At 34.8% G+C, this 20,323-nt stretch overlaps 3 protein-coding genes across 7 annotated transcripts; 2 read left to right on the forward strand and 1 right to left on the reverse strand.

Moving 5' to 3' along the window:
- The first annotated feature begins 823 nt into the window (after positions 1 to 823).
- Positions 824 to 8,495, forward strand: LOC123218036. Of its 5 annotated transcripts, none has more exons than XM_044639213.1 (10): positions 832 to 1,214; positions 1,324 to 1,550; positions 1,651 to 1,836; positions 4,609 to 4,701; positions 5,032 to 5,214; positions 5,295 to 5,394; positions 5,461 to 5,649; positions 6,474 to 7,543; positions 7,638 to 8,044; positions 8,184 to 8,495. In XM_044639213.1, exons 2-10 carry the CDS (start codon positions 1,344 to 1,346, stop codon positions 8,260 to 8,262), a joined length of 2,514 nt encoding a protein of 837 aa, XP_044495148.1. In that variant the 5' UTR covers positions 832 to 1,214; positions 1,324 to 1,343; the 3' UTR covers positions 8,263 to 8,495. The 5 variants fall into 5 exon arrangements, with proteins under 5 accessions (XP_044495150.1, XP_044495148.1, XP_044495147.1 ...); XM_044639212.1 differs by having other exon boundaries at positions 832 to 1,211; XM_044639214.1 differs by having other exon boundaries at positions 1,007 to 1,214; positions 1,309 to 1,550.
- Positions 8,496 to 10,470: 1,975 nt separating this feature from the next.
- On the forward strand, positions 10,471 to 15,604 carry LOC123218197 (probable serine/threonine-protein kinase WNK4). Its single transcript, XM_044639481.1, has 7 exons — positions 10,471 to 10,949; positions 12,795 to 13,060; positions 13,159 to 13,382; positions 13,460 to 13,617; positions 13,690 to 13,996; positions 14,408 to 14,734; positions 14,981 to 15,604. Exons 1-7 carry the CDS (start codon positions 10,869 to 10,871, stop codon positions 15,469 to 15,471), a joined length of 1,854 nt encoding a protein of 617 aa, XP_044495416.1. The 5' UTR covers positions 10,471 to 10,868; the 3' UTR covers positions 15,472 to 15,604.
- A 1,449-nt stretch (positions 15,605 to 17,053) lies between these two features.
- On the reverse strand, positions 17,054 to 18,419 carry LOC123219408 (transcription repressor OFP3-like). The gene is made up of 2 exons (XM_044641366.1): positions 17,291 to 18,419; positions 17,054 to 17,138 (listed from the first exon to the last, which is right to left on the reverse strand). Coding segments are annotated over exons 1-2 (954 nt in total). The 5' UTR covers positions 18,244 to 18,419; the 3' UTR covers positions 17,054 to 17,137.
- Between the last annotated feature and the right edge of the window lie 1,904 nt (positions 18,420 to 20,323).

Consider the following 20,323-nt stretch of genomic DNA (forward strand, 5'->3'; position numbering starts at 1 on the left):
AACACTATCTTTACTATTCATCAAGGATTCGATCCAAAATCAGATTTTAATGGCAGCATACAGAGCATAGATATAGATGTTAAATCAAAGTGAAGTTGCTAGTTGAATAAGCAATGTTATACACACTTTTGACTACGGAAATAAATACACAAATGATATATCATTATGTAATTGTGATTTTTTTATTCTTAATTTAGATTTATTTAATTACATGATGATATGTAATATATAATTTGTATTTATCTATTTATTCAAAAGTATTAACAGATTATTTAATTGTTACTTGAATACCCAATATATTATTGTATTGCTATGAACCCTTTCACTTAGTGAGAGGTTTAATTTTACCTCCAACAAGTGATTAAGCACTTCTAAGTCACTTAGTAAGTAATTTTTTCAACTCATGTTATTAACATATGAAAAGTGTTATTTGTATAATTTTTATATATAATAATATGTTATTATATAATTAAATAGATAAAAATTAAAAATAAAATAATATTTAATTATATAATAATGATCATTACATATGCGCAAGAGGACGGAGACGTTCGGTCAGCGTAGAAAGAACCACCGAGTGAAGCTCTTTTCTTTTCTTTGTTGCCGTGCCGTAAAGTGAAATTGTATCTTGGTTTTATTGTTAATATATGTAACAACATTACAAGATCACCACCTCAGTGATAGTTTTTAAAAAAGTAAATTGGAGCAGTTGCCAAAAGCAAACGGGAGTCTTCAATATCCATAAATGGTATTAATTTTAATACATTCGTTCAAACTTCTGGTATTTATCCTGTCATCAGTTAACTAATCATTTCTCTTAGTTATCTATCTCTGTTATGATTACAAAAATGTCTAAAGACAGGGCAAGTGTGATTATCCAAAACACAGAGGTGAATTTAGTATAAACAAATGAAAACAAAACAAAAGGTAGCAAACGTCATCGTTTCTGTTTCTGTATATGATTCATGTTCCTGCTCCTTGTAAACAAAACCTCTGCAACTAACTGCGTACAGCCTTTTTGGATTCCTTTGGTCTTATTATTCTCCGTTTTCGGTTGCTTTGCGCGGCGTCCCGCCAAAATCAGCAACGTGTAAAACAGAAGAAAGAAAACACAATATACACTCGAAATGAGAGTGAAAAAAAATCATCTCTCACATGTAATCATAACCATTTCTTGATTCCCGAGTCCAATCGGCGCCGTTTACGTCAAAGTAGTAGTACATTCTCTATCTTTAGCTTCTTTTTAAAAAAAAAAAAAATTATCCACGCTTCTTTTCTTCAGTATCATAGTGATGAGTGATCTTGAAGTTTGTCCGGCGACAGGTACCAGCGGCATCGTTTTGATGGAAAATCGTCTTTGCACTACAGCGTCGTCTTTTCAGTCATTCCCTGCTGTTTTAAACTCAATTTCGGAACAAAATTGGGAAATTGCAGAACGAAGAACGGATGAAATTCTTTGTTTAATTCGACCGACTCTGGTTTCAGACAACCACAGAAGAGAAGTCATCAATTACGTTCATGATTTGATATCTACGTCTCTCGGTTGTGAGGTTGTGTAGTTTCTTCATCAACACGTCGTCTTTTTAAGTTAGTTATTATCATAATGAAGTAGTTGTGTATATTGTTATTGGTTCTTTATTTTGTTTACAGGTTTTCCCGTACGGTTCGGTACCGTTGAAGACGTATTTACCAGACGGAGATATTGATTTGACGGCTATTAGCAGCCCTAATGCTGAGGAGACTTTGGTGGCTGATGTTCATGCGGTCCTTAAAGCGGAAGAACTTAACATGTGTTCTCAGTTTGAAGTGAAGGATGTTCATTGCATTGATGCTGAGGTCTATTTCTTTTTTATATAATTTTCTCAGTTTTTCACTTGACCCAAAAATAAAATATTTTAATAATTTCTTGGCGAAGTTACTTATAGCGGTTGAAGTTTATCTTTTCAAGAAGGCCAAACGACTATTTCCCACCCAAGGTTTGATGTTTTCTCAAAAGTCTCCCCTTTAACTATAGAAATATCAAATACCCACCCATGGCCTGTTAGATTTAACCAAACCCTAACGCCTGAAAATTTTATCTCCTTTTACCCCCTTAAACTTTAAAAACTAAAATTTTCCTCCAGCCTAAGTTTTAAAAAATGGCAGTTTCACCCTAGGGTTTGGTTTTGAAATCTCCGGTGACCTCTCCGGCTCCGTTGCCGACGACCGCTCTCTCCTGAAGCAACCTCTCCTTCCGACGATCTCTTTCCTCCCATTTGGAGGTTCGATCGACGTCCGGAGACGCCGTGGGAGACGAAGAACTTCGTCGGGAAGACAAAGTTCTTTGTCTTCCCAGACGAAGATGACGGCATCGGCAACGGAGAGGTTGCTTCAAGAGGGAGCAGCCGTCGACAACAGAGCCGGAGAGGTCACCGGAGATTTCAAAACCAAACCCTAGGGTGAAACTGTGATTTTTTAAAACTTAGGGTGAGGGAAAATTTTAGTTTTTAAAGTTTAGGGGGGCAAATTAGATTCTATTTTAGTTTATTTTTAATATTATAGCAAAAATGACGATTTTACCCCTACCACCGTTAGGGTTTGGTTAAATCTAACCGGCCATGGGTGGGTGTTTGGTGTTTCTATAGTTAAAGGAGAGACTTTTGAGAAAACGCTAAACCTTGGGTGGGAAATAGTCGTTTGGCCTTTTAAGAATGGAGGAGAAGGTTTAAGAGAATAAATAAAAAGTTAGGCTTAGTAAGTCTTATACGCACTCAAAAGTCGAAGACAAAAATTAGGATTTTTGAAGATTTATTAATTTCTTGGATTTAGTTCATGGATAAGTTGGGCTTCTGAACATCAGCAGAAATGGGCTTCAAGGAGACTCAACTACATTTCTAGTTTAACAATGTGATATACAGTGGTAGCTTATGCCTGACAATTTTTGTTTTGTAATAAAATTGAAGGGCTGATTTTTGGGCAGCTGTATCAGAAAAGCTCCATGGGCATTATCTTTGATGTTTCCTACCGAAAGGGTTGTGAACAAATTTGGATAGTGGAGGATATAGGCATTGGGAAGGTTTAGCTAATGTGTGAGTTTGTGAAAGTTGAAGACATATTGTGATCTTTCACGACGATGAGTGACTAAATTCTCTGGGATACTTAGTGCAACTAACTGAGTATGCCAGATTGTTTGATATGATTGATCAACTTTATAGAACAATGAGAGAATGGGGCATTGTAGTTTGTCAAGTCAAGGTTACTGTAACATCCCTGGTCCAATAGCCCAGCCCACTGTCAAGATATTGTCCACTTTGGACACACAGTCCATCATGGGTTTGCTAATGGGCTTTGCAACCCAAAACGCGTCTTAACAGTTAAGGAGCTCACAGGCTATTTAACCACTCAAATTCTCTAACCACTCAAATTCTCCCACCACTAACCAATGTGAGATACATAGACAGAGCATACACAGACCCAACATCTCTCCCGTGCTTTTGTCGATGTGGGATTTGCCTAAGGGTATCACATACACCCCCCCTTACGGGACTCAGCGTTCTCGTACATTGGTTAGTGGTGGGAGAATTGAATTGGTTAAATACCTATGAGCCCCTTAACTGTTAAGACGCGTTTTGGGTTGCAAAGCCCAGAAGCAAACCCATGATGGACTGTGTGTCCAAAGTGGACAATATCTTGACAGTGGACTGGGTTATTGGACCTGGAATGTTACAAATGGTATCAGAGCAGCTCCGCGTGTCCTCTTGAACGATGGTGGGGCAAACCTCAACGAGGACGCTGAGTCCTATAAGGGGGGGTGTATGTGATACCCTTAGGCGAATCCCACATCGACAAAGCACGGGAGAGATGCTGGGTCTGTGTGTGCTCTGTCTATGGATTCCACATTGGTTAGTGGTGGGAGAATTGAATTGGTTAAATAGTCTGTGAGCCCCTTAACTGTCAAGACGCATTTTGGGTTGCAAAGCCCATAAACAAACCCATGATGGACTGTTTGTCCAAAGTGGACAATATCTTGACAGTGGGTCGGGTTATTGGACCAGGGATGTTACAGTTACAATGGTCCATTTCTGGCTTTTAAGAATGTTAAGGTAGTGATGGGTTTATGTGGACTCATTTCTTATCCAATTTGGCTTCTCTGATCAAAAAAAAAATTGATGACATCGCCGCTGTTTCATCACTCATTGGATTTCCCTCACATTTCTTCTCTCTATTCATGTTTGCTTAATAAATTTTAATAAATAAATATGGTTGGATAATTATAAGATTAAGATAGATAGACAGTGATATTTCTTTTTGGTTGGCTTGTTGAGTTGAAGGTTTTTAAAGATAGAAGAGAGGAGAAGAGAAGAGCAATAGTTTGGCATTTGTTATTGCCATTACAATTTAGAAACTCTGAAATCACATGCGCTTCTCATTGCTTTTTTGTACATTCCCATAATTATGCTGTGGGTTAAGTTTCCTCCTGATGCATATTTGTTTTCTCTTTTTCTGGTTTCTAAATTTGAAGAGGCTGCTGTTTGAGTTGTCATATATGGTGTATTTCTTTACTGCGGCTGATGCTAATTTTCAGCCTTTTTTGGTTTTATTTCTCAGTATTTTGGTTTTTGTTGGCAGGTTAAGCTTGTGAAATGCCTTGTGCAAAATATTGTTGTAGACATATCCTTCAATCAGTTGGGAGGACTTTGTGCACTATGTTTCCTTGAACAGGTATGGTTTCTGTTAGCTTATTTAGACAGCTCTAGCTTGATCTGCATGCAATCTTTTTTTTTTTTTTGGTTTTAATTTGGTGATGGAATTCAGTAGTTTTACCTTCAAATAAGCCACTATAACAAGTTAAATTGGGTGTGGGATTGGTTCTTTTTTGTTGTCTGTTAATTTATTAAAGGACCAGTGGGATGCCTCAGTCAATTATCTCTTTTGATAAATCCATTCTATGTGAACAACATTCTGTGTTTTATCAAGTAATTGTAACTGGGAAAGCAGTGCCTCCAATTTGTTCTTTTGAATATGGTATTTCTCATGTTGCTCATTCTGTAGGTTGATGGACTTGTTGGCAAAAATCATCTCCTTAAGCGTAGCATTATTCTGATCAAAGCTTGGTGTTATTATGAAAGCCGAATTCTTGGTGCTCATCATGGTTTAATTTCAACTTATGCTTTAGAAACGTTGGTCCTGTCTATCTTCCATCTATTTCACTCTTCTTTAGATGGCCCTTTGGCAGTAAGTATTTGTGGAATCAACATGGCCATATCTGTGCTCTGCAGAATTTAAATTAAACTATGTTTTTGCATTTTATATAGGTACTCTATCGATTTTTGGATTACTTCAGCAAATTTGATTGGGAGAATCACTGTGTCAGTTTAAATGGGCCAGTTTGCAAATCTTCCCTTGATGTAGCAGGTGTGGACTTTCTTTTGTGTTTTTTACATTTTTTTTGTTTGATGGTTTGATTGATTACTCTCTCAGCATCCAAAGTACCAGAAAGAGGGGTGGACAATTTATTGCTAAGTGAAGAATTTCTGCAAGAATGTGCTGACAAGTTCTCTGTTCCATCAAGGGGGCCTGAGACAAATTCTAGGGCATTTCCTCAAAAGCATCTTAATATAATAGATGCATTAAAAGAAAACAACAATCTTGGGCGGAGTGTCAATAGAGGTAGGGGAGTGTTTCATTCTGCTGAAATGGGCTTGTACTAATATGTTTCTACTTTTTCCATGCTTAATGTTTTTAGATTACTATTCTAATGATAAATGAGGTGGGCTCCTATTTATGACCTTGATTTCTTAAAAGATATGTTCTTAATGGGAGAAAGAAAAAAGAATTTTGTTCAACAATCTTCTTGTAATGAATTTGGTAGGTTTTTAAAAAAGAGATCATTTATCAGGTGGAACTTTGAAGTTAGACAATACTAGATTCGGTTATATTCTCTGATCTGGAAATAGCAAAAGGCCAGTTAAAGCAGAAAGTTTTAGACAAAAGGATTGGTTTCCTTCTTTCGCTTTCTTTGTTTGCATTCCATGACTATCATGGTATCAGTAACTCCATTTCTATAACAACAACCAAAGATGCAGCTAACAGTGGCAGTAATGCTTTTCCAAAAAGCAGTATTTCCATTGACAAATACAATTTTTCTGCTGTAACCTACATTAGCCTTATTTTTCGGCTTCTCTAATGACAGTTAAAAATCACAGCATTGTTTTTACTATATTACCATTATCTTTTCATTTATAATAATTGTAGAATCATCATTATATTAAGTCACATGCTTTAGTATTTCTTCTGATTGTTATTAATTGTGTATTCACGCCTTCATCTCCTAAAGTGCTCTTAGAGTACATAATCATGTGTCCCTTGCTTCTTGTTTAAGCTTCTCTTCTTGTCGATGTACCTTGCTTCTTTTTTAAGTTTCTCTTCTCGACAATTTACCTTGCTTCCTGTTTAAGTTTCTCTTCTCGTCTGCTGTTGTTGTCAACTTGCAGGTAATTTCTATAGAATTTGCAGTGCTTTTAAATATGGAGCTCATAAGCTGGGCCAAATTCTGTTGTTGCCACAAGAAAGATTAGTGAATGAACTCAACAAGTTCTTTGCAAACACTTTGGAGAGACATAGAAATCAATATTGGGCTGATGGTCAAGATTTTTTTAGCAATGATGACAATTTATCTTCAACTCAATGTTCTGAAACATGCATTGAAAATATGTTTTTGACATCATTGACTCCTGGTTACAGCAATAAGATTACAAGATCCAGAAATGATTCAAGAAGAGATTTGTTGAAAGTGGTTCCCTCTGCTTATAAAAAAAAAGTGGATTCCTCTAAGGTTGTACCAGAACTGAATTGTACTTCAGATAGAAACACTGTTTCAGGGAGGCATCTAGCTGAGGCAGCTGGAGGTGGGCCAATTGGAATTTTGTACTCCAAAAATAGAAATGATTTATCAAGTTCTTTGCCTTTGAATAGTGGCATTGGCGTTTCACTTTTGGGGAAATCCCAAATTGACAATGGGAGTCTTCCTGGAAGAATATTGTCAAAATCTTTTCAAATTGATGATATGAGTTTTGCTCTATGTTCAGAATCCAAAGAGAACACTTTATTGACAGGCAGTTCATTCTGCTTGTATGGCAATCATGAGAGTATAGTCCCAAAATATTTGTCACTTTCGACCCCTGTTTCTAATGTCTCAGCTAATTCATCTTCTCCCCTTAGAGAGAAAAAATTGAAAAGTATTTTAGGGAGCTCCGAAAGTTCAAATTGCTTATTAGATCTCAGTGGCAACTATGAGAGCCACTTAAGTAGCTTGCTATATGGCAAATGTTACTATTTGTCTGCAGCTGTGTTGCTCTGTCCTGGCAATTCACATCAGGTACAGCATATGAATCTCCAGGAAACTATATGGCAATCTCTACCATTGGAGCCTGAGGTTTATTCCAAAATGAGCAGAAATGGTCGTTTGGGACATCAAAATCACCCTTCTATGCCATCAAACTTTGTTTTCAGTTCAGGTGAAAAGAAAAAGTCAGGAGGAATAGGCACTTACTTTCCTAATATGGTATATTTAACTGTGTTTTTGGATTCTTGATTTCTTTTTGAACTTTAACATAGATTTCCTCTGTACTCATGTGCTTATGCTTATATATTTGTAGAATTATCTTTCAAATAGGGATAGGCTGTTCTCACGGAGGGAAAGGTTTCAGGCTCGTGGGAGTCATGGTCGGTTGCAAAGATACAGAAATGGCTTGGTATCAGATCCTATGAACATGAATTTGGGTGGAGAATCTCAAGAAGAGTTCCCAGTTCTGGGCAATGTGAAGGCCAAACTCTCAGATTCTTACCAGCCTCACCCATCTGCTTGGGGTGCTTCTAATGCCAACAATTTCTCCCACCCATTAGAGAGACCTGAATCTGGGTCACATGGCCGTCAGCTTAATGTGACCCCACCCAAAGTGAGGATGCAACCAGATTCAGACACTTCTCACTGCGACTCTCCTTCAACCCTTGTGGTTCCTAAATCACAAGGGCCTAACTTGTCCATCAAAAGTAGTCAGGACAGGTACAAATTTGTTGCACACTAGTGAACATTTTACATTGCTCATGTGTGTTTTCTGGTTTTCCATATTCATAATGTCAACATCTGTTTTTCATCTCCTCATGGAGTGTTTTATTAGTCTTTCAACAGTTTGTGTTCTCAGGGATAGAGAGCAATCATATCATCTGAAAAATGAAGTTGATTTTCCTCCTCTTCCCCTCCGAAGAATGGTGAAAATATAGAACAGACTCATCATAACCCTAGCTGCTAACAACTAGCTCAAGCTTTTAGGCTGTTCTTTTCTTTTCTTTTTGGTATATAGTTCTGGTTTTGGATTTTAGACTCAATCAGGCATTCATTGAGTTGATGTACATGGTAGCTGATGATTGCCGGGATTGTTGTAAACATATGAAATACTTCAAAATGTGGTTTGAGATTGTTGGGTCTCAGAAGGTAAAATCAGCTTCTCTCAAAATCTAGCGTTAAAATAGCGTTTATAATCTGTTAGTTTATGATTTACTGTCTTTACTTGCAACAATGGGTGGTAAATCAAAATAGGTAGAGAGACCTTTGACATCTTTGAAGTTGGTTTCAATTACTTGGGGCTGTAACAAAGTTAAGATGCAGAATTTTATAAATGAAACAGAAAATTGTTCACAATGAATTGAGTGATGTGGAGTTGGGGAAAGTGCAATGGGAAACCTAGAAAATAATTGAGTGATGTGGGGTTGGGTGAAAGGGCAATGGTACGGTTGAGCTTGACTATTTTTATTTTGAAATTGTCATTCTGATGATATTTAGGGAATTGTTATTTATTATGAAAACGGTGTTCAATTTAGGAGATTTGGGCACGTGAATTTTAATTAGCTTCATTCAATTGTCATAAGTAATGTTTTTTTCTATTTTTTTAATGTAAATTTATCTTGATTGTCAACTTTGTTAATATTTTATAAAATCCATTAATAATTAAGCTTATTGACCACATGTTAATTTGTTAATAATCAATAATTAGTGTTGCAATCTCACACACACACGGCATGTAAAGTTAATGGTCAACTCAACCATGTGACACTTATAATTTGTATGAAATAAATAGAAGTGGATAAGAAGACAAATAGTGAAAGAAGTATTTAAATGTTCAATTGAAAATAATTTTACTCAAGACAGAGAAAGAAAGCAGACAAGGAGGAAAAGATAGGAGGCTGGATTTTGTCAACACAACACTTGATTTTCAGACATTTGGTTCTGGTTTTGGCTTGTGCATTTCCACACGTCCCATCCCGAGTAGGGCTGGATTTGAGCCGAGTCAGCTCGAGTTCGAGCTCAGCTCGGCTCGGTTCGAGCCCGAAACGAGTCGGGCTCTGCTCGGCTCGATCGAGCTCGATCCGAGCCCGAGCTGGCTCGGGTTGGCTCGATATATTTTTTAAAAAATTTTTTATACAAAACGACATCGTTTTGATCCTCATATATACATAAAACGGTGCCGTTTTGATATGAAAAACTAGCCGAACCAAAAACGAGCCGAACTCGAGCCGGCCATTAAAAAACCGAGCCGAGCCCGAGCTCGGCTCGGCTCGAATCCAGCCCTAATCCCGAGGGCCTCATCAACTTTTCGAATCATTAATAATAGGCAAAAGGACATTTACCCCCCTAAGGTTGAGGGTATTTTCAAATATTTTTCTGTTTAAATTTAAAAATATAAAAATTCATCTATTTATGTAAAATAATCTATTAAAATTATAGATAAAATTATTATTATTATATACAAAATATTTAAAATTAAAATTTTATCTAATTTTTTATTTAATTTAAAAAATTAATAATTTTTCTTGATTTAAAATTAAAGAAATTAATTTTTTAAAATTTTTTTCTTGTTTGACAACTATTTTTATTTCGGTTAAGAGTTGATGTTCACCAACTCCTTTTCTAAAGAGACGAATTTATTGTTTTTTCTCTGGCCACGAAGTTAGGTAAACGACTAAAGATTGACCTCTTTGCCTTGTATACTATGTGTTAAATTTCTTTTATTAAGGGTATTTTTTAATTAAATTTCTTTACAATTAAAGTGGGGGGTAACTAAATAATTTTATTTTTTGGAGTGTATTTAAGACTTGTGTACTTAAATAAATGTGTATATTAACAAACTAAAAGATATTCAAACAAGGATTCAAAGATAATTTAGCTCGACCCAATCCCAAGTGAGGCTAACAAAAACTACCACAGACAAGCTAGAAGCAAGCAAGACAAAGTGACGAATGAATTTGCAAAAGCTTTAAGTCAATTAATTTGGTCATTATAGTCAAGCTTTGCACACCAAATCCTTCCCCTCTTATCAAAAAAACCAAAAACATCAACGTCATTTGACACCTCTTTAAGGACCCCTTTCATACGTCTATTTTCATTTATGTTTATTAATGTCAATCTGCATATACATCCACTTCAAACCCTTCTCCCTAAACGGTGCTTTTCTCTTCTCCCAACCTTTTTTCTCCTATTCGATTATGGCAACCCCCTCTTCGGTATTTAGATTCCTATACTATCCTGCTTTTTCTTTAACCAAACCTTTTAACTTAAATCATCTTACTCATTGCTTCGTCAGATGTTAGAAAAATATAATCACCAATTATTCACACGTGTGTTTCTGGAGATGGCTTGGATCATTCTAAGAATTGACTATTCCAGGCTTTTCTGACTCCTCTTTAGGGTATTCTCTTATGAAAATCTCAAGGGAAAGCACCTCTCTTCATCTAGGTGCTTAGTTTGAGTTTGAATTATCACATAAGTTCATTTCTTTTCCAAGTTTTTCAAATTTTCTGGGAAACGAGACACGTTTTCAAGAGAGCAAAAGATGTACAGAAAGCAAGCTGATGAAGGCAAGGTAGATATAACTGGATACGTAGAAACCGATCCTTCTGGTCGATATGGTCGAGTAAGTTCAATTATTTTACATATTTGTATGCGTTATATTTGCATGCATCTCTTCTGAATATGATACTGGTTAATTGTTTAGAATTTAATTATATCTTAAGGTATTATCTGTATTGTTTAGCCTAGATGAAACTGAGTAATTATTATAATAAGAATAAGAATAATTTGTAGTGGGATTTTATTTTTCTATTTATTGGAATCAGCTACTGGTTTCTGTATACCATAGTTGAATGATTCTTCATGACTATCTTACGCCAGTTGAAAATGAATTTAATTATACTTTTCTAAGATTTGTGAAATTGTGGTAGCAAAGAGACCCAAGTTGCCAGATTTGCTGTTGTTAATGATACTTTTCTTTACTGTTATTAATGATTAATTACTGATAATATTTAATATGAATAAGATCGTATAACTAAGCATAAATCAATCATTAATCTATATATCTTATTATTTAATTGAAATTATAGAAAGGTTAACTTTTTTTATTAAAGTATGAACAGTATTTTAATAATAAAAATAAATTTCAATTTGAAATTTCAACAATCACGAGAGTGGCAGGTGACTTATATGTCGTGTTCATCATGTTTAATTATAGGCGAAATGACTATTTCCCACCCAAGTTTAAATGCTATCGCAAAGACATACCTATAAAGTTTGGAAAACCTAAAATTCCATCCATCCGTTAAAAATTTTAGTTAGGGTTACGAGTAAAACTATTTTTTAACAAAAAAAACTAAAATTTTATTACTTTGGCCCCTTCAGCTTAAAAATCTCACAATTCTTCCTTCACTTGAAGTTTGAAAAATCAAAATTTCTCCTATAGGGTTTACAATTCAAGGTTGGAGTCATTGGAGATGGTCATCTCCGGTGGCATTAGCTCTCCCTCCCAGCTCAACTTTTTCTGTTGATCACTTTCCAGCCACCGGCATAAGGTATTTCCTTCGACGAAGACGAATTGTCTTCATCTTGGATGAAGAAGTTGAAGGTCTCAAATGGGGATGACGTGGCCGTCTGAGACCATCGACTGTGGTCTTCGTCTGAGACGAAGACACTCCGATAAAGATGATTTCGTCTTGTTGAAGAAAATAACCTATGCCGGTGGCTGGGAAGTGATCGACAAAGAGAGTTGAGCCTAGATGGAGAGCCAATGCCATAGGATACGACCATCTTCGACGACTCTGAGTGTGATTTGCAAACCCTAGGGGGGGAATTTTGATTTTTCAAACTTTAGGTGAAGCCTAAATTGTGAGATTTTCAAGCTGAGGGGAGGAAAAGTAACAAATCTTTAGATTTTTAAAATTTTTAATTAAATGATTATTTTGCCCCTAACCATAACTGTGACTTTTAACGGATATATGAGATTTTGAGTTTTTTAAATCTCATTAGTGTGACTTTGGAATAGCACTTAAACTTGGGGATGAAATAGTCCTTTGGCCTTAATTATATTGGGTTTGACTTGTTTTTGGTCAAAAGTTTTGTTGTAATACAAATGAATTTATATTTATTTGTGTCACTATGTGATTAAGTGTTATTTATCTTTAATTCAGTATCATTTACTCACATATGATTTATATGCTCGGAATAAGTACGTATAATTTTATTGTATTGGGTATAAACAATACTATTGCATACATATTTTTAAGTACACAAATGACTACTCTAAACATATGGGAATTTATGAAAATATTTCTAAAAATTCCCTTATCACATCTTTCCTAATGCCGTTGGTCATGTTATATAAGATAATTGAGACATTTACTTAGTGAAGTTCAGTTGATGAATTATTTAGACATATACATTGGTTTTGAGTGATGAGATGAAAGACTTGATTTCTTTTCATTGATAGTTTGATGAAGTTCTTGGGAAAGGAGCAATGAAAACAGTGTACAGGGCAATTGATGAAGTTTTTGGAGTGGAAGTGGCATGGAACCAAGTTAAGCTCAACGACGTGATGCGTTCACCGGACGATTTGCAGCGTTTGTATTCTGAAGTTCACCTCCTCAGTACACTCAAACACGACTCCATCATCCGTTTCTACACCTCTTGGGTCAATACACAACATAAGACCTTTAACATCATCACCGAAATGTTTACTTCAGGAACTCTCAGAGAGTAATCACTTCGTTTTCAGGACTATCTTTATCAAATTTAATGAAATGGGCAGCTGGATTTGAGACTGAAATGGTTAAAATTTGATGGTTTTGATACAGATACCGGAAAAAATATAACAGAGTAGACATTCGAGCAATTAAAAGTTGGGCACGCCAAGTATTGCGAGGCCTTGTTTATCTACATGGCCATGACCCTCCTGTAATACATAGAGACCTAAAATGTGACAACATTTTTGTGAATGGTCATCTGGGACAAGTAAAGATTGGTGATTTAGGACTTGCAGCAATTCTTCGCAGATCAAGATCAGCTCACAGTGTCATAGGTATTTGTCGTTCAATCACCGTTGCGAAATTGTCAATGTTATTGACTCTAATTTAAGTGCAATTTTGTTTATGTTAGGCACTCCAGAGTTCATGGCACCTGAATTGTATGAAGAGGATTACAATGAACTAGTAGATGTGTATTCATTTGGGATGTGTGTTTTAGAGATGCTTACATGTGAATATCCATATAGTGAATGTATCAATCCAGCACAAATTTACAAGAAAGTTAGCTCGGTAGGTAAAGTTTAATTTTGATGCAAATAAGAAGTTAAAAACTGTCTGGCTAAATTTTTTACTCTGTTCCAGGGGAAATTACCAGGAGCCTTTTACAGAATCCAAGACTTGGAAGCACAAAGATTCATAGGGAACTGCTTGGTCACAGCTTCAAAGAGATTGTCTGCAAAAGAACTCTTGCTTGATCCATTCTTGGCTTCTGACGAGGCTAAGTTGTTGTGTAAAACAGAGCAAATTCCAAAGCCCTTTTTGAATGAAAAGGAAATGGAAAAAATGCAGTTGAGTGATCATCCTCCAAGGACTGATATGACAATCACAGGCAATTTTAATCATGAAGATGATACCATTATTCTTAAAGTCCTAATTGCTGAAAAAGATGGTATGCTCCAATGTCTTAATTCTATTAATAATATATATTTTTAGTTACAAGAAAATCTTATTTGAACCGTTTTTGGAGTTAAACTCACCACGCAAAATAGGTGAAATCTTGTATCTAATAACCAATCTCATAACCACTGTGTAAAATAAGTTAGATTTTAATTTTAAAACATTATCCGAAAAAATTTAAACCATTACTCTCATATTTAAAATCCTACTCTTTGTCACTCAAACTATCTTTGGGGGCTAATCCTACTAATGATATTAGTATTTTAAGTTTGTATCTTAATTTTGAGGTTTAATTTGACTTAATGAAAATGATAACAATTGATTAGTATCATATCTCTCAGAGATTAAGTTACAAACTTGAGATATATGACATTACTTTGATGACAAATGTGTTTTCTTGCAGGTTCCAAAAGGAATGTATATTTTCCCTTTGACATTGCAAATGATACACCAATGGAAGTGGCAGTAGAGATGGTGAAGGAGCTTGAGATAACTGATTGGGAGCCATCTGAAATAGCAGAAATGATTGATGGGGAGATTTCTGCTCTAGTAGCACAATGGAAGAAATGGGATCTGCCTCATTTTGAAGCTCACCATACATATAATTACAAAGAACTTGAAGATTATGATGATGATGAGCCTAATCATCCTGTATACTCTTACACATCTCGTTCATCATCTCAGGTTTCATTGCCAGGCTTGATGACAAATAGCTACAACTGGCTCAAAGGTATGCCTCCCACTATTATATTTAGGTGTTGATTAACAGCGTAGTATACAAGCATATGGATATGGTGCCAATTTACATATCTCTTACTTTTCCCAGCCTATTATTCTTGAGAGGCTGCCCTTATATTATATATTTAAGGGCAACATTTTTGTTCAATAAAATAGCCATGTAACTTCTAGAGATGCATACTGAAGGCTTGATAATAGGCCAGAAAAATTACAAATGGAAATTATTTGGTGTCTGCAGATGATTTATATGATGATACGAGCTCTCAAAGTTCTTCACACTCAGGAACATACACCAACATGAATTATTATTCTGGAGATGAGCACCATCATTATATGAGCCCCATTAGATGGGATCATAAACAAGTCACATTCTCAAGGCCTCATCAAAACTCAACAAGATTTTGTCCTGAAGAAAATGTTAATATTCCCTTCAGGCAATGCAAATTTCTACTTGATTCTCATTCTCATGGACCTTCTTCTTCTTCTAAACCTAGAAGGGTGACCATGGACACTCGAAGATTAATGAGGAACCGCTCTCTGGTAGACGTTCATAGCCAGTTGCTACACCGGTCATTGGTAGAAGAAGTTAACAAGAGAAGGTTGTTTAAAACAGTTGGAGCTGTGGAAAATATTGGATTTCAAGCACCTTGTGTGGTTTCAGATAAAAAGGTGTCAAAAATGATTTCAAATCGGAAGGAGAAGAATTTAGGATCTCAATTAACTAGTTGATCTCTATTCTCTTGAATATTAAAGCAATGTTTGAAGATGGAGGATCAAATAAAATGCTTCAGAAGCTGAAATGACAAGAAGTTACGTAAATCGTCTGATCAGCCGGTAATATAAGGTAATCTTGGGTTGAGAAGTTTGGCTTTTAGTGTGATTAGATGTGTATGATTTGCGTTGTAAGAACAAAATGTACAACTCTTTAATTTATGTTCGAAAAAAATACTCACTTGTACCAACATTAACCAAAAAGATAAAATACGATTTCATGGAGAATCCTTAAGGAAGAGAGTTTGGTTTCGAAACTCATTGACGTCATATCAAAATTAAACCTTTGAACTATCTCAAAATTTTATCTGTTTGATATAATTAGTTTAACCCAGAAAAAATAATCTAATTCGAGTAAGATTCTTCGTACAAATTTTAAATTATCTTACATATAAAGGAAAGAGAAACTTATAATTGCCACTAAAATTGGTTGTTTTTTAAATGTGAGCTACTTCATTATATATAATGGGGTTGATTTAGATTTGAAAGTAGTTTGAATAAATCAATGTTGACATTAATTTTACTAACTTTTTTTCAATAGTATATTTATAATTGTTTATTTTAGACATGCTATTAAGCAATAATGGCTTTCTTCAAGCTTAATTACTTCATTCTTTATAATCAATCACTTATAAATATTATTATTGCAATAAAATTACGTGTATTCATTTTAAATACACAAATTGATATATATTTGATGAATGTCATCAAATGATTAAATAATTTTAAATTTATGATAAAATAATATTATATGTATATTTATTTATATACACAAAAATGGGCACTATAGTAAATATCAAGGATTATTTGACATTTTTTATATTATATATTAAAAATTAAATGTTACTTATTATTGATGCTTCTTTTTATGGGTGTCAAATACTCAGCAGATTTTATTAGTTTTTCAACCTAGGAAACTATATACACCTATTTTTATATCCAATTATGCCATTCCTATTATGAATATAATAGAAATAAATATATGAGGAAGAAGATTTAAGAGATAGATTTAAAAATGGTAGAGAAAGAAGTATAAGCAAATTGAGAGGAGAGAAAAGTGAATATATATTGCCTTTTCTGGATGAAGAAATTATACATTAAAATGTGAGAGATAAGGTTATGGATAATTATACAAGAATTTTTTATCAATTTTTTTTGACATTTACATACCCTAACTTACTCATATAAAGCGCGTTAAATATCCTTTTTTCAATTTTCCACATTCACAATCATGTAGCCACTATTTCATAAATGAATTCCCAAAACTTTACTTGACTTGATTAGATAGAAAACCACCTAGATAAGTAACAAATCCATCTTTTACCTTATTAATTATTGAATTTGAATTTAAATTATCATTTTTCGGGTATTACATTTTTACTAATTGATGAAGAAAGTTTTCAAGGGATTTAACTAAATTAAATATATAAAAAAAAAATTTCCTGAAACCTTAATCAGAGTTGAAATTGAGCTAGCAAATCCACACCCCTCCTCTCACCTCCTCTTTCCCTTCCCCACACCACCACCACCCCACCCCCCAAACCATTCCCGCCGCGCGACCACCCATATTATTCTTGAAACATAACAAATAAAATGCACAGGCTTAATAATTTAGAGCTTTGCATCTGCAAAATCAACTCTTGTTAACAATATTATTAACACTTGTTCAACTAAATTAACCCAAAATTACAAAGAAAAAGAGAGACAAGAAGAAGCTTGCATCTAAACAAAATATAATAATTAATTAATCTACAAGCGAAAGTTAGTCGTATCGAACCAGGTTTCCTCAAAAGCCTTAACGATAGCACCATGATATTCCTTGGAATTTAACGATAGATAACAAGCAAGAAGATCTTCCAAATCCTTTGAAGTTCGAAGATTATTCTCCAGAATCATCTCCACCATTGAATCCCTGAAATCACTTTGCGGATCAATCGACGATTTCACCACCACAAAGCTCTCCGAAAACCCCTTGTTTCTTGATATGCTCTTTCTTGAACAAGCAGCTCGGACTTTCTGGCTTCCGATTCTTGGAGAATTCGCTCTCGCTTTCAACTTTATCCCTGGAGAGTTTGATGATGGCGACTTTCGGATGACATCAGTATTCTCTCTTTGCTCCTTCTGAGTCTTCACACTTCCATCCTTCACAATCTTGACAGGAAGAGATTGATGAGCATTAACTTTTGGTGGCTTTGTTAATATTGGGGGAAGATCCATTTCTGAAATGGCGTTGAACCCGTTTAGATTCTTGAGTTTGCCAGAAAAGAACTTGTTGTCGTTGAGGTCGATGATTATATCAGTAGTTGAAGAAGTAAGTTCAAAATTGCAAAAGCTGTCGTCCTCGGAAGCTTCATTGGAACTCTCAGGAGAAGAAATACAGGAGGAGTCTTGAGACTTATTGGAAGAGAAATGTCTAGGAGACGGCTTGTAAATTGTTCTTCTTTTAGTGTTTTTCTTGTTTGAAGGATCAGGAAAATGAGTATCAGATGCTTTGGAATTGACTGGAGAGTTGTATAATTTTTGAGGTTTAACGGTTTGTGGGCTGAAGTAATAAGAGTACCTTGGAAATGAAATATGAGGATTTTGTGAAGTTGAATATGATTTTGGGGGGATTTTTTTGTTATTCTGATGAGAGGAGAAACGTGAAGGTCTCGTTTTGCCCATGTCTTTGAGCTTGTAAAACCAGGAATTTGGGATCATATCTGAGAATCTAAACCTGTGTTTGCCCATCAAGAAATTGAAATAAACTTCAATTCTCTGTCACAGGGACACCACAATCCTCATTCTCTCTGCGTATGAATTTAATGGCTGAAGTTGAGTCAGACTTTGGCAGTGGAGATTGCAGATAAAAAGAGTTACAAAGTTTTTGTTACAATAGAGTGAAAATGGGGTCAGCTGGAAAAGCTAAAGCATGAAAACAAAGCAAAGAGATTCAAGAATTAGTGTCTATCAAATCACTTTCCTTTTTAGATCATGGCATGATAAACATAATCAACACTTTCCCAAGCATGGTATTTTCTCAAGTGCCTGCCACCACGCATTCATTAAAAAACTTCTATGAATTTTCACACACAAATATATCCCTGTTCACATTTGGAGAGATACTTTATTAATGTAATAGATCATCTAGAAGAAGTTCTTATTCACAGTCAGTTCCAAATACTGTGTTCTCTCTCTGTTTTTTTTTTAATCCTTTCTTTCTATTGTTAAAAGATATAGGGTTAGATTAATTCACATAAATCATTTCAGATGAATCAATCAGGTCAAATCACAAAACCACAATATTATTGTTATAATGTTTATCTAATGTATTAGTAAAAAAATTCAACCAAGTTCATTTGATAAGAATTATATATTATAAAACACTAAAGTATAACTCTGTTTGGATAAATATTTTTTAATGTTTATTTAATATATCATTAATCAGAATGATCAAAACCTAGAACAGACCTTTCAATCGGGTCAATGCCCTAACTAAAAATATTGGTTTCTATATTTAATATTTTGATTTTTGGGAATGATCCCACTTTAGACCTTTTGTGCTTCACTACTATTAATATTAAGCTTGTGTCTTGACTATTTTTTCTTGTATTCAAGAATTGTCAACACCTGACATGGGCCCTCAATGTTTAATAATTTAGGTAGAGCATATTAAAAGTAATGATTATGTTAGTAAGAATTGAGCCCCATATGTCTTCCAAGTGCTTGTATTTCTCATAATTTCATGCTTCATGAATCATGATATTCTTTTCTTTTTTTTCTTTTTTCAATTTCTTAATGCTCATTTCCATTTGTCCCACTTGCTTGTGTTGTATTGAGTCCCCACCAAATACTTATTGCACTTAATTCAATTACTGTGAAGCTAATGCCAAGTTTCTCATGCTATTCTTTTGCCAGATGAGGCTAGTTGAAAGCGTGGAGACTTGTTTTTTGTTTGCTTGGAAGGACTATATAGCACAATGTTGAAACATTTTTCCCCTCTCCAAGAGAATTATTAGATTGGTTGTGACACTGCGTATATCAACTAGCCAACTTGACAAATGGTAGTCTAATTTCTAGAACAGTTTTGTTATCGATATTCAGTAACATGCAATGATGTTTAAATGATGCTACAGAAATCTTTTAGCTGAAGATTTGAATCTTACTTCTTGCACTAAACAGAAGAAACCCCATGTAATGTAAATTTTGTCATATGACAAATCACACAGTCAATTTTTGCTGGAGGTTACATGGATATCCTGAAAATCAACAGAATAACAGACAGAAGAAAGGGTCCAATACTGAGACTCCTGTTGCAAATCAAAGTGAAACTGCTGTGATGGATAATCCACAAAGGACTCCAACTTGAGCAAGCCTTTAACTCTTTTAACTCCAACAAAATGGGGTTGCAGGAAGGAAGCATAGACATGTACTAAATATTACAAGAACTTTAAAGTTTAAATCTAATGTTCCTATTCATTTTTCGGGAGAGTGCATTTTAACTGCAACATACATTCTTAATAGGGTCCCTACACCTCTCCTTCGAAACAAATCTCCTTATGAAATTCTTTTTCATAAAACACCATATTTGGCACATTTGAGAGTGTTTGGATGTCTTTCTTATGCCACAGTTTTACCAAAAACTGATAAATTTAGTCCAAAAGCTTTGTCTTGTATTTTCCGGGTTATCCTATCTTTCAACAGGGATATAAAGTGTCTGATATTATTCATAAAAAATTCTTGTTGGTAGAGACATTGAGTTTTTCTATTATTGCTTCTCAGTCTATACAGTCTCTTCAGTTCAGAATATCAACCAGAAACACTAGACCTC

The sequence above is a fragment of the Mangifera indica genome, chromosome 6, assembly GCF_011075055.1.
Source record: "Mangifera indica cultivar Alphonso chromosome 6, CATAS_Mindica_2.1, whole genome shotgun sequence".
In the NCBI taxonomy this organism is placed as follows: Eukaryota; Viridiplantae; Streptophyta; class Magnoliopsida; order Sapindales; family Anacardiaceae; genus Mangifera; species Mangifera indica.

Bases quoted from the DNA above. Each gene is read 5' to 3' on its own strand.
- LOC123218036 (XM_044639211.1), top strand. From the start codon at position 1,293: ATGAGTGATCTTGAAGTTTGTCCGGCGACAGGTACCAGCGGCATCGTT. The intron at 4,702-5,031 runs GTATGGTTTCTG...CTCATTCTGTAG, and splicing joins CACTATGTTTCCTTGAACAG to GTTGATGGACTTGTTGGCAA. The intron at 7,544-7,637 runs GTATATTTAACT...ATATATTTGTAG, and splicing joins GCACTTACTTTCCTAATATG to AATTATCTTTCAAATAGGGA.
- LOC123218197 (XM_044639481.1), top strand. From the start codon at position 10,869: ATGTACAGAAAGCAAGCTGATGAAGGCAAGGTAGATATAACTGGATAC. The intron at 13,061-13,158 runs GTAATCACTTCG...GTTTTGATACAG, and splicing joins ACTTCAGGAACTCTCAGAGA to ATACCGGAAAAAATATAACA. The intron at 13,383-13,459 runs GTATTTGTCGTT...TGTTTATGTTAG, and splicing joins ATCAGCTCACAGTGTCATAG to GCACTCCAGAGTTCATGGCA.
- LOC123219408 (XM_044641366.1), bottom strand. From the start codon at position 18,243: ATGGGCAAACACAGGTTTAGATTCTCAGATATGATCCCAAATTCCTGG.